Genomic DNA, 13,105 nt, shown 5'->3' on the forward strand with positions numbered 1-13,105 from the left:
TATGTTCCCACCATCCTCCCCCTGAGCGGCTGCTTTCCCTTTCACTCGGATCCGCGAGGTTCCGAGGAACTGCTTTGCTCCCGACGAGGGCTGAGGCAGGAGGACCGTATACATTCGCTTCTCCAGCGGGTGTCTCTGCTAGGATGAAATCCACACCGGCCTGCAAAGCAACAGCCCAGGCCCGGTGACCCTTGTGGGTGGGGCGAGGATGGTGTAGGTGAGCCCAGCCTGGTTTGGCGCCGGGGGTCACTCCAGGATGGGGTAGGTGGCGTCCGTGGCTACCCCGCAGTTGTTGTCTTTCATGGACATGAGGATGTAGCCGTCGTTACCCCAGTAGGTGGACCAGGAGTTCTTCACCAGCCAGTACAGCTCCCCTTGGAGCACACCGTAGCCGACAGCCAAGACCGCATGGTCCAAGTCACCTCTCTGGTTACCTAGAGGGGCCAAAATAGATATGAGCCGACGGCGCTGCCCCGCTAGCCAGCTCATTAGTGACAGAACCAGGGCCTCGCTTCTCATCCACACGTCTCAAAGCACTTTGCAGCAGTGGATAAGTGTTGTTATCCCCCCAGGTCAACCGAGGCACCGGGTTTCCGTAACTAGCCCCAAATCACCTAGCAAATGAACAGCAGAGCTGGGACTAGAAACCAGGAGTCCTGGCTCCCCATCCAGTGCCCTGGCTTCTACCCCGCTCCTCGTGAGCCGTTTCTGGCCCGAGAGTCAGCGGCAGGATCCTGAACAGTGGCGCCAAGCTTCACAGATGCCGTTCTGCAGCCTGGTAAGCAGGCGGCAAATCCGTTGGGTTTTATTCCAGATGCTCCTTTCGGAGACTGAACCTGTAACTCTCCCAGCCAGCTTGTGGCTCTGGTGAAGCCCTGCCGTGTGGCAATATCATCCTCCTCCGAGCCAGGGGTTCCTCCGGTTTAGTTTCCTTTCATCAAAGCCTCCCCCGCCCCAAGGGAACCCCCCACATCTTGCTGAACTGGCTTGTTTGTCTGGTCTGAATGTATGCAGCTGGGAAAGGAGACGCGGCTGCCCCCTAGCGTCACATCCCCTGCAATGCCCTCGTCAAGCCACAGGGGCTCCAGGCTGCCGGTGGAGTCATTGTGTGGTAGCGTCCCAGGATTGCTGGACTTGGCCACCAGAAGCCAATTGCCCAGGACCAGCCAAAGCCATCCCAGGAGCCGATCGGCCGGGAACGGCCGCACTCACCACACTTGGGTTCATAGTAGACGCCGTTGGAGTAGAAGGAGAAGGACCGCCGGGAGGCGTCGATGCTGACGGCCACGGGGCCGTTCTTGTAGATGGCGGCTTTCAGGGCCGTGATGTTACCCGAGGTGACGTTGACGTAGCCTTTCATTTTGCCCACCAGCTCGGACTTGTTGTAGTGGCACAAGCCGTTCTGCGACACAGACAAAGGAGATGACAGCCACTCTCCTCCACCCCTGCACGCGCGAGCCAGGCCGGCGGCCCCAGGAGCAGGGGGGGGGCACCTCGGCTGGTCAGACCAACGTGCGGACACCCCTGGGCTCAGAGGAAGCCATCAGCGTCTCTGGCTGCTGGCGTGTCCAGTCTACGCTTTAATGCCCCTATTTCCTTTCTGTGACCCCAATCAGCACTGTGCCCAAGTGCCTTCCCCCAACACCTCCGATAGGCAAGGGAGGCTCACCCCCATTGCACAGCCAGGGAAACTGAGGCACAGAGCGAGGAAAGTGACTTGTCAGGTCTTCCAAGTCCCAGGCTAGTGCTTTACCAGGGCCATGCAACTGTAATTGGGACCAGCAAGGGCATGTTGTCGGCAGTCCCAGTGGCTGCTTCCCATGTGGATGCTGCACCCTGGTCACTGACTCTAAGCGGGGTCGCTGGAGCGGCCCCATGGGATAGAGCCCCAAAGCCCCTAGAGGTCTCAGCCCTGCTGGAGGCAGAAGCTCCCCCTTCGTGGCAACCTGCTTTTGGCTCACAGACCTGGAACACACCGGGGAGGTTGAGTGGGACCAGAGCTCCCGTGCCAATGGAGCCGCTCCACGGGCACCTCTGGCAGCTGAGCCGGAGGGCGCTGCGCTCACCTGGCCTTTGTACGGGCCATAGGAATCGGTGCTGGCGATGCCTCCGTGCTTCTTGATCCACTCGTACGCGCTCCACTCCTCGCCGCCGTCGCAGCCGTAGTTCCCGAAGCCCCAGGAGCAGTCGATCAGGACTTGCTGGGACAGCGGGGTCACCACTCCGGTCTGGGGAGGGAGGAAACCCAGGTCCTCAGCTGCAAAGCCACAGCCAGGTGGCTGGCTCAGGAGCGACGAGCCTAGAGGGGGTGTTCCCAGCTCCGCCATCCCCACCTCCAGCCAGGCTTGAGCTACGGCTGGGCCTATGCAGGGGGGTCACCACAATATCCCTGGATCTTCCTAATTCAGCACAAAGACCGTTCCCACCCCTCCAGCTGCTGGAGCGTCCCCAATCCCCCCCCCCTTGTTCCGGGGCTGCCCAGCATTCTCTGGTGTGGCCACGCCGTCCCCCTGGGGAGCCAGCGGGGCTGCCCGTGACACGTAGGCACGCAGCTTGTGCCCTCAGCAGAGCAGGCAATCTCCTCACCGGGAGGCGGGCGGGCTCTCACCTTGAGGAACAGGGCACCTTCCATCGCCCCGGTGGCAGCAAAGCTCCAGCAGGAGCCGCACACGGCCTGGTCCTTCACTGGGGTCACCGCGCCTGGGGAGGAAGGGAGCGAGCGAGGGGTCAGGGACTGAGACATATTGGCCAGGTGCCGCCAGGAATCTCCATTTGGGGAGCTCTAATCCACCCTCTCTGCCTGGCTCCCTCCCTCGCTGCCCAAGAGCTACCAACGTTCCCCTGTAATGCAGGGCGTAGAGTGCTGGAGACGGGAGTTTTAGCTTCTTGGGTCTGGTGCTTCCCTGGCCTGGGTGCTGGCAGAGCCCTCCTCTCCCGCCAGAGATCTCCACGCACTAACTAGCAGCCATGAATTAGGTCTCGCACGGCCCTGTGTGGCAGGGAAGTATCACCAGCTCCACTTTACAGATGGGGAAACTGAGGCAGAGCCTCGGTGACTTGCCCACGGTCACCTGGGGAGTCTGTGATGGGAGCAGAAGCCTTGTCACTTGCTGCCTAGGTGAACCACAAGCCCCCAAGCCCCGCTCATTTATGAGAAACTTAAATATGAATCAACAGTGTGCCCTTGTTGCCAAGAAGGCTAACGGCATTTTGGGCTGTATAAGTAGGGGCATTGCCAGCAGATCGAGGGACATGATCATTCCCCTCTATTCGGCATTGGTGAGGCCTCATCTGGAGTACTGTGTCCAGTTTTGGGCTCCACGCTACAAGGAGGATGTGGAAAAATTGGAAAGAGTCCAGCAGAGGGCAACAAAAATGATTAGGGGGCTGGAGCACATGACTTATGAGGAGAGGCTGAGGGAACTGGGATTGTTTAGTCTGCAGAAGAGAAGAATGAGGGGGGATTTGATAGCTGCTTCCAAAGGGGATGGATCTAGACTGTTCTCAGTGGTACCAGATGACAGAACAAGGAGTAATGGTCTCAAGTTGCAGTGGGGGAGGTCTAGGTTGGATATTAGGAAAAACTTTTTCACTAGGAGGGTGCTGAAGCACTGGAATGGGTTACCTAGGGAGGTGGTGGAATCTCCTTCCTTAGAGGTCTTTAAGGTCAGGCTTGACAAAGCCCTGGCCAGGATGATTTAGTTGGGGATTGGTCCTGCTTTGAGCCGGGGGTTGGACTAGATGACCTCCTGAGGTCCCTTCCAACCCTGAGATTCTATGATTCTATGAATGGATCACAGGGTCACTCACCAGGCTGAAAAATGACCCCCGAGTCTGTTCAGCTAATGGGGCTGCAGCTTCTGGATGGCAGCACTACTGCAGTAAGACCAGCTTTGGCATCATTCGTTCCCCATTAATCCCTCCCTGAGGCATTCAGTCTGGTGCCAGCCCTGGGCCAGCCTGCTTGTCTCTCCCGGGGTTTGCCCGAACAGCGCTGCACGGATGTCTGGGTAACAGTGGGATGCCAACCAATCCAGCCCGTAAGGCCGACGCCCTCAGAAGCGCCCTGTTGTTGGTTTTTTCTGATTTTTGGAGTCTCAACTCGCGACCCATCAGGCCAAGCTTCCAGACAGCGCTGTGCCATTCCAGCTCCTGTTGACTTCCCCAGCAGCGGGAGGGGGCGGGGGTGCTCCGCACCCAGGCCATATCAACCCTCGGGGTCCCACATTGGGCACCCAAACACGGAAGCAACCAATTGCTCAAAAGTTTGGTAGTGTCCACAGCCCCTCGCGGGTTCGAGCCCTATGAGCAGCAGTGGGGTCCCTGTGCCAATGGGGTGGGGAAAGGGAGGCGGGAGGAGATGCTCCAGCCGGACGGAGCTTTCTGCCCAGAAGCGGCCCCGTAACAAGCCACTCACCGTACAGCCTCCAGTCCAGGATCTCGGGCAGGATGAGGCCAGTGTACAGCTCCGACGGGAACGGCTGTCCGTTGTTGGGGGCCCCGCTTTTTAGCCGTCCCCGCAGCACGGCCATCTCCTCCGGGGTGCGGTCGGCCAGGTGGTTCAGCGCCAGCTTGTAGGACAAGTTGGCCCGATTCTTGGAGTGGACAAACCTGGGAGGGGATGGATGCCGTGAAGAGAGAGGGAGCCGGGCAGCTCTGGCTTCTGGGCACTGCTCTGCCCACCGGGCATAGAGAGCTCCTGCCGCCGCTCTACAGCCCTGGCGAAGGAATCCCTACCCACTGGGCGCACCCACAGCGTGCTCCCCTGCGCAGCAAACAGATTAACCCTTAGAGCGCTGCTGCAGCCTTGAAGGGCAGCCAGGCGGCTTCGGGGGATGCCCGGTGCACGCAGGCTGTGACCCGGGAGGGCTCTGTGTGTTGGGGACAGGGGGAACCAAGTGATGCCAGCCTGAAAGGAAGCCAACAGACCAGCTCCCGCTTGCAGCGTAGACATACCCCGGGGAGCTGAGATTGCAGCTCCTGGAGGCAGACCCAAGGGAGCGCTGCTGGAGCTAGATCAAAGGTAGCTCCAGGAACAGTCGCAGCGCACGGGCGGTGACCCGCGCTGGCCTCCAGGCTGCAGCCCCGGCCGCGAGGACGCCGGGCACGCACTCGAGCGGCCGGCGCGTCTCACCACCCTGCTGGACGCTGCTGGAGCTAGCTTTGAGCTAGCCGGAGGAGAGCTTAGCTTGGGGGTGTCCCCGCGAGCTGCCTGCAGTGGGGACGTGCCCCCAGGCCCTGCGGGGGAGAAGCCTCGGACTCCATTCTCCAGCCACCATCTAGAGTCCACTGCTAGCCCAGGTGCTGCCGACTGAGGCCCATGTGGACAGGCCGTTCTCCATCACGTTCAAGGCCAGCTCAGGACGGTCCGTTCTGCCAGCAGCCAAGGCAGAGCCAGCTCTCCGGGGGAACCCTCCGGCCTCCCTGACCCAGCAGAGATGCCGTTTCCTTCAGCGCACGATGCACCAGCTCTCTCCTCCTCCGTGACCCCGGAGCCCCCGCTGCCCCCGGGCAGCCCCGTACCTCATGTTGTGGGTGAAGGTGTGCTGCCTGTGCTCCATCTCCTGCTCGCCGTCGTAACTCTTCTTGAACGTCTTCCGGTAGTGGTGGAACACCTGGTGGGACCGGTCCTCCTGCCGCCCCACAAAGTCCTGCATGGGGTTGGCCAGGATCCAGCGCTCTGCTCCCAGCCCGGGGAGCTCCCCACAGGACTTCGTTCCTAGGGCACGAGCACAGGCAGCCGTCACCCCAAGACTCCCCCTGCCCGGTTAGATGCAACCTGTACAAGAGGCTTCAGTGATTGCTCTGATGCCTGCAGGGGCGGGTGGACCGAAGCTCTCCCAGCTGCCCAAGCTGCACGGGGCTTTGCCTCTCTCAGGACGCTTTCCCCATGGACGGCTCCTCACTCCCTTCGCGGGCTGGCTCAGATGAGGCTGCAGGCTCCCACCCCTCGCCAATGCTAGTGCCATGTTCACTGCTCAGGGCCCAGTGGGGAGCGGGCAACGTCCTGCTGCCAGAGCTCTACAGCGATCATTAGATCCCCTCCCCGCCTCACCCCAAGGAGCTGGGAGATCCCCTCCTCTCTCTACCCCGACTTTCCTAGCAGGCAGCCTCCATCTTCTGCCTGCGGACGCCTGTCACAGCCACATGCTGGTTCGGCCTCTCATGGGCCTGCCCGACCTCCCATTCTCCCCTGGCTGGCCTCAGGGTTGGATGCAAAGAGAAGACACTCGGCACCGGATCTTGGCCCTTCCGGATGTCACGGGCCAGCAGGGCTCCCACAGAACCGGGCTACCTCGCAGAGAGACCCGGATCAGCTGCGAACCTTATCACCCGAACTGGCTTAGCTGCTGGGTCCCCCAGCCAGCCACCAGTGGAAACATCTGAGAGCGGGCAGCGGCCCCCAGCCCGTTTGTCTCCGACACGTGGCTGAGCTGCCCTTGCTCAATGTCTGTCTGGAGCCGGAGATGGGCGAGGGGGCTAGTTTCCCTGCCCCGCCCCTGAGCGCCTCTGTCGCAATAGTTTCACTGCCGCTTCTGGGCACCTCCTGAATCTGACATCAGGCTCACCCAGGACAACAGGATGTAGAGCATCGACCACCACTTCCTCTTTGCCCTGGGCTTCTTGAGGTCAATTCCTGACTCTGCCACATTTGGGGCAGGCCACATTCTCTCGCTGTGCCTCGGTTCCTAATCCTCCGCTCGGATCCCTTCCTCCCCCTCTGTCTACGTCCCCGTCAGGGCCGGGCGGGTGTCTGCACACATCTTGGTGCAGCCCCTAGCGCGAAGGGACCTGCTCCCAGTTGAGTGCTATTGCAGTACAGAGAAGAGGCTTGTCTCGGGCAGGGATAAATGCTGGCCCAGGGATGGAGAGGACCCGCCAGGGCCGCCTTACTGTTGATGGGGAGGTCGAAGACAGAGGCCGGGTAGCTGTTGGTGAAGTCGCTGTAGTCGATCTCGTATTTGTCGTAGTGGGAGCCCAGCACGCTGTTGTAACCCCGCATCTCGTAGTGGACGGGGGACGAGCCGCAGCTGGTGTTGGTCACCCACAAGGTGTAGACGTTCTTCTTCTTGCCCCAGTCGGACACGTCCTGCCACACACTGCAGTAGTGCCCTTTGAAGTACTCCTCCCGCAGGAACTGGGGAGGCAATGGAGGGGAGCCGGAGTTAGGCCCGGTGGCTCTTTCCAGCGCTCTGCTGGTGGGACTGACCCACACTGCCCACGGCACCTCTTTCCCGCCCCGAGGCAGCTGGTGCGACTCCAGCCCCGAGCCTTGCCTTAGGAGATGCCGCCCGGTGCACGGAGGTCATGGGGCTAGGCACTAGCTGCAGACCCAGGCTTGTCTCATCTCCTTGCCCCGTCCCCGGAGAGGGACGTTTAGTTAGGCTCTTGGGGGCAGGGATTGTCTCTTGTTTGGTGTCTGTCCAGCGCCTAGCGCAGCTGGGGTCTGGTCCGTGACTGGAGCTCCTAGGTCAGCTGCTACCATCCTACATAATAAATAATTTCCAGAGCGTTTCCTGCACCCGCATCCTTCATTCATGGAGCCAAAAACTCCTCAGCCACCATCAGAAAAGTCCTTCTGGCTTCCAAGATCCCCAGGGCGACCCCTCCCCCATCCTCCCTTCCAACCCAGTCCTCCCTTGTCTACCTCTGGCTATGCCCTCCACAAGCTGCCTCCTCCATTCCCATGGTCTCGGCGGCCATCTCCCATGTCCTCTCTGCTGCTGGCTAGCAGGGCCAGCGGCATGAAGTTCTTCTTCAGACTGCGTGTTGATGGGCCTGCCTCCAAGTGAAGCGCTAGTCTTGAGTGATGCAAAGGCTAGCATTGGGGGGTCCCCTGTCCCCTGGCTCTCAGTGCCCCCCTGTCAAATTCAGACCATTTGCAAACCAGACGATTTCTTACGGCCAACCCTGGGATCTGAGCGTCAAGCTGAGTCCTTTCCTTCTGCAGCATCAGCCCAATCATAAGGATCCTGCCCCCAGTAATATCTGGGTGACCCCCTGGGGATTGCGCAGGCGGAACCTGGAATTTAGTTAGTAATGCTGTTGATGCATGAGACAGAACAGAATCCGGCTCCTTCTCCTAGAGCTGGGCTGGCTCTGCAGAACGCGCGGGCTGTGAAAGTGGCTTTGGGTCATTCAACGTGGCCTCTGACTATATCCAGTGAGCAGCTGTGTTATTGGCCCTGGTATTCCTGAAGCACCCAGTGGCTCCAGGCAAGCATCAGGCCCCACTGTGATAGGCATTGCACCAAGCGCATCACAAGGAGACGGGCCTCGCTCAAAAGAACTCCCAGTCTGAGGACAGGTACAGAGAAGGGCGACTAGGATGATCCGAGGAATGGATCATGGCTTATGAAAGGAGACTCAGAGAGCTTGGCTTGTTTAGCCTAACCAGAAGGCAGCTGAGGGGAGATATGATTGCTCTCTATAAATATATCAGAGGGATAAATACCAGGGAGGGAGAGGAATTATTTTAGCTCAGTACCAATGTGGACACAAGAACAAATGGATATAAACTGGACATTAGGAAGTTTAGACTTGAAGTTTAGACGAAGGTTTCTAACCATCAGAGGAGTGAAGTTCTGGAACAGCCTTCCAAGGGGAGCAGTGGGGGCAAAAGACATATCTGGCTTCAAGACTAAGCTTGATAAGTTTATGGAGAGGATGGTATGTTGGGACAGCCTAATTTTGGCAATTAATTGATCTTTGACTATTAGCGGTAAATATGCCCAATGGCCTGTGATGGGATGTTAGATGAGATGGGATCTGAGTTATTACAGAGAATTCTTTCCTGGGTATCTGGCTGGTGAGTCTTGCCCACATGCTCACGGTTTAGCTGATCGCCATATTTGGGGTCGGGAAGGAATTTTCCTCCAGGGCAGATTGGCAGAGGCCCTGGAGGTTTTTCGCCTTCCTCTGCAGCGTGGGGCACGGGTCACTTGCTGGAGGATTCTCTGCACCTTGACGTCTGTAAACCACAAGTTGAGGACTTCAGTAGCTCAGACATAGGTGAGGGGTTTGTTACAGGAGTGGGTGGGTGAGATTCTGTGGCCTGCGTTGTGCGGGAGGTCAGACTAGATGATCATAATGGTCCCTTCTGACCTTAAAGTCTCTGAGTCTCTGAGTACGAGCTTGAATCTTTCCACAGCCCCGTTCCCCAGGGAGCTGCGTTAAGCAAGTAGCCGTATATCCGTGAGTTTTCCCCATACGCCCAGGCCTTTTAAACAGCCATTGCCAAATTATCATCCGGGCGAAGCAGAGTTCAGTTTTCATTCAGAGTCCGGGACACGTGAAAGCAACTTTGCCCAACGCCCACAATGGGGAACTCGCGGTAGCAGGCAGCTGAGTCACCACACGGGCTCGCCCAAGCTGCCACCTCGTTGCAGTAAGGACTAGTTGCAACAAATCTCCCAGGGTTGGGAAGGGAGAAGAGATTCTTGGCCAGCACTGGTGCCTCCTTCCCAGGCTCGCCTCCTTCTGCAGGGTCTGGCTGGCCAGGCAACCCCCCTGCTCTGATTGGGGCCGTCCATTTCTGACACCGCTAACAACCACACTGGGCTCCTTGGCTTGCTGTGCTATTTTTGTGCTGCTTAGACACGGGGCTTCCCCAGAGGGCATGGAACTGGTTCTGCAGGCTCTTATGCTTCCTGGCTCTCAGCAGGGGATGGATAGGAGTGGGCCGAGTGTAAAACATGCCACCAATCTCTACCTGGAATGTCCCCAGGGATATTCAGCTAGGGTTAGAGCAGCCCTGAGGCTGCTCTAAACTGCTCCAAGCATTGGGAGAGAGAACTGGGGAGCTGTAACAGGCCACCTTCCCGGCTGCACCCCACAGCGGGGATCTGGGAAGCTACACAAAGTGTATGCATGAACCTTCACCGGCCAGGAGAGGCCAGGAAGAACACTGAAAGACACAGGGGCTCAAGCAAGGAGACAGAGACTTGGCATTTACCGATAAGCTATTGAACAACTGTCTGCGGCTTCCCACATACCTGTAAGGAGGAGGCAGGCAAGGCGTGGGCAGGCCAACTGTCAGGCGCTGTCTACAATGTCACACGGGCTGGAGATCGGAATGGGGCTAACGGTTCTCTCAGCTACAGTGAACCCAATCGCTGCTGTGACCCGGCCAAGCTGCTGTCAGTCTGGGTCTGAGTCACGCCGGCTGAGGGTCTGGCCCGGTGTCTGGAGTCCTGCGCTCCTCCCCCGTCCCGCCCAGATCCCCGGCGGAAGGGGCTCACCTTGAAGCCATGTGTGTGGGGAAAGACGCTTTGCGGCTTGACCAGCTTCTCTTTCGTGCCATTGAGCTGGAAGCACTTCACGACGTTCACCTCCGTCTCAGTAGTTTCCGGCGTAATCTTGTAGCTGGTACCGTACGGCTTCACCGATCCCAACTGGTAAGTTATCACCTGCCCTGCAAGGCAGGAAGGGAAAATAGAGGCAGGCAGTTTCTACGCAGGGCTGCTCTTAAGTGTTCTCCACCCTCCTCCCGCAGAGCACCGACGGAGGGGGTGGGATCCTGCTTCCTCCCCAGGATAGGAGATGCCACGCTGCCCTGAGTCACGGGCGTGGTCGTTGGGTCTGGGAGAGCCAGGCACCGCATGCAGGTGACAATAGGAAATGTTACTCGAGGACCCTGCACTTCCACTGTTTCATCCTCGGTACGTGACGTCCACGTTGCTGTCCAAATCCACCCAGTTGTCCAAGCAGAGGCAACCCGTGCCTGACCGATAGCGGGACTGAGCAGCCCATCTGCAACGGTTCTCAGCCTCGACTTCTTCGCCCACGGCCGCAACTCCTGAGCTAACCCAGCCAGCCCCTTGCACGAGCAGGAGATGGTGTCACCCCGGACTTGGCACGTGACAAGTTCTGCCCTTCGGCTGAACCACCCATAGGCACATCCTGCTCTACAGACCCCCAGGAGACTCTCTCTAGTCCTCCTCCCGCAAGGACCCCGGCAGCTTACCGTGGTAGTACTGGATCCGGCTCTTTCCTCCACTCAGGTTGTACCAGGCTTCGAAGGGCTCCTCGATTTCGGCGTAAGGCAGGCTGATGACTCCTGCAGCACACGAGGGACAGATTAGTCAGTGTCTTTTCCTTGGAGTCGGGGGACCAGGGCACATCTGTAGCTAGCGGAGATTCCCCGGGAGAACGCAGACTTCTACCCGGCCCCTTTAGCCGACACGGGTGACAAGGGTGAGCCTGTCGCACTGATGTACAGCTCGAAAGCACAGGCGTGCGTGCGCACCTCGCTTTGGTGCTCTCTGGACGGAAAGTGCTGGGCTCTGCAAGGTGCAGGAGGCCAGAGCTGTTCTCACATGTGCTTGAGAATTGCCATAAATCAGTGCAAGCCTCCGACCAGCTGTCCCCACTGCCCTAAGTGTCGGGTGCACCCGCCTGGGGGGTGCGTGGAGGAATGTTCAGGGGCATGGGGCGGGGCCCGGGCCAGCCCCTCTGGGGGGCAGGGAGGGAGCCCCAGACCAGTTCCAACGCCAGCCACAACTCCGTTCCGCCTCCAGCCCAGTTCTTCCCTCATTCCCTCCCCACCTCTAGCCCCAGCTCCCCCCCCAGCCCCAGTTCTGCCCCCAACTCCACCTTCAGCCCCTGCTGCTCTACTGAGGAAGCCTTGGGTGTGCAATAATGGGGGGGGGGCGCGGACAGATTCCATTACTGGTAAGGGAGGGCGTGACAAGAAAAGTTTGGGCACCGCTGCCCTAAGCTATGGTGGGTGGATTTGCCAGATCACCCAGAGGAAGCTCCGACGCTCCAAACACGTTAGGTATACGGCTACGCTTTGAGCTGGAGGAGAAATCCTCAGGCGAGCTCTGACCTCGTGCGCTGAGACCAGAGCCCAGCCGCAGCAGGGGCTAGCTACCCCGAGTGTGCAGCTCTGGGGAGGGGCCCGCTTCCGTTGGGTTTATTTCTGAGAACCTGGGAATGAGACTAGAGGGCTCTGGTCTAGGGCTGAGCATTTCCTGACAGCTCTGGCGCTGGCTCTCAGTCCCTGGGGTTCAGAGTCGCCCCGGGCTAAGCCATGCTCATTCCTGCCAGCGATGGACGGTTCCTGGGGGCTCTGTAGGCCACTCAAGTTCCTCCATGCCCAGCACAGCACAGAATCCTGGGCATGGATTACGCAAAGACCGGGTCTTGAACCCAGGCTAAGCGAACATTAGAGAGCCTCCCCCCCCCCAGCGCTGCCAGCTCACACCCTTGGTTTCTTGGGCTTGTAATTGCTGCGCGAATTTATCCAGAGCAAGCACTCGGTGTGAGGCTCTCGCTGGGGGCGATCGGTGTGTGTCGAAAGGCCAGGCTCTGCCGTTGGAGGGATAATCATAGGAAGCTAGACATGAAAGTGCAGCTTTGTTGTTGAAGAGGGTTTGTGCAGGCAACGTGCGGCCCGAGCAGCCGGCTTGCCAAAAGCCACGCCATTGAGAAAGCCGCAGACTCTCCTCAGAGGCCCGGTCTCAAGAACATTCTTCTGCCTTGAGTCTAGAACAATCATTCTCATTCTTTTGTTTGTTGGTAACACACCCAGAGTGTACTGGGCGCAGGCCCCACACAGCCAGGAAAACACAATCCCTGCCCCAGGACCTTCCAGTCGGAGGAAACCAGCCAAACTGGAAGCCTGCAGGAGAGGAACGCGGGCCCAGATCCTCAGACGTATTTAGGTTCCTGCTGTCCATTGGAAGTGAGGAGCGTAAATACCTCTGAGGAGGTGGCCCCCGGTGCTCCGGAGCGTGGCTGGGTGCCAAGCTCTGTTTGCTAGGAGAGCTGGGACTTGACGCAGTTACTGGGTCGAGCTCTCCTGGGAAGGGCAGATCAGATCCAAGGCCTCAATTAACCTCAGCAGCAATTAGCCCTACACAGCTTTGCACAACTGCACCGGGTAGACCTGTGACTCGGTCGGGTTGGGAGGAGCCTGAGGTGCTTCTCGGATGCCAGCCAACCTGGGGTACTGGAGAGCTTTGTGGCGGACAGAATAGACTGCAGAGGAGGACTCCGGTCTAAGGCCTCTCCCCGGCTTCTGGCTACAGGGAGGGGTACACTTCAGTCTGGTTACACACACACACACACACACACACACACACACACACACACACACACA

General features: G+C 59.0%; 1 protein-coding gene across 1 annotated transcript in view; it reads right to left on the reverse strand.

Annotated features, from left to right (window-relative positions):
- LOC112108980 (digestive cysteine proteinase 2-like) overlaps positions 1–13,105 on the reverse strand; it is a 16,177-nt gene continuing 3,072 nt past the window's right edge. The window contains exons 3-11 of the mRNA XM_024203315.2: positions 10,967–11,059; positions 10,242–10,414; positions 6,895–7,138; positions 5,524–5,719; positions 4,418–4,611; positions 2,609–2,700; positions 2,067–2,228; positions 1,213–1,402; positions 1–434 (exon numbers count right to left, since the gene is read on the reverse strand). Of these exons, the coding sequence (XP_024059083.2) occupies positions 247–434; positions 1,213–1,402; positions 2,067–2,228; positions 2,609–2,700; positions 4,418–4,611; positions 5,524–5,719; positions 6,895–7,138; positions 10,242–10,414; positions 10,967–11,059 (1,532 nt within the window). The 3' untranslated portion in view covers positions 1–246. The remainder of the gene's footprint in view (positions 435–1,212; positions 1,403–2,066; positions 2,229–2,608; positions 2,701–4,417; positions 4,612–5,523; positions 5,720–6,894; positions 7,139–10,241; positions 10,415–10,966; positions 11,060–13,105) is intronic.

This window comes from Terrapene carolina, unplaced genomic scaffold, assembly GCF_002925995.2.
Source record: "Terrapene carolina triunguis isolate 2854851 unplaced genomic scaffold, T_m_triunguis-2.0 Scaffold236, whole genome shotgun sequence".
NCBI classification, from domain to species: Eukaryota; Metazoa; Chordata; order Testudines; family Emydidae; genus Terrapene; species Terrapene triunguis.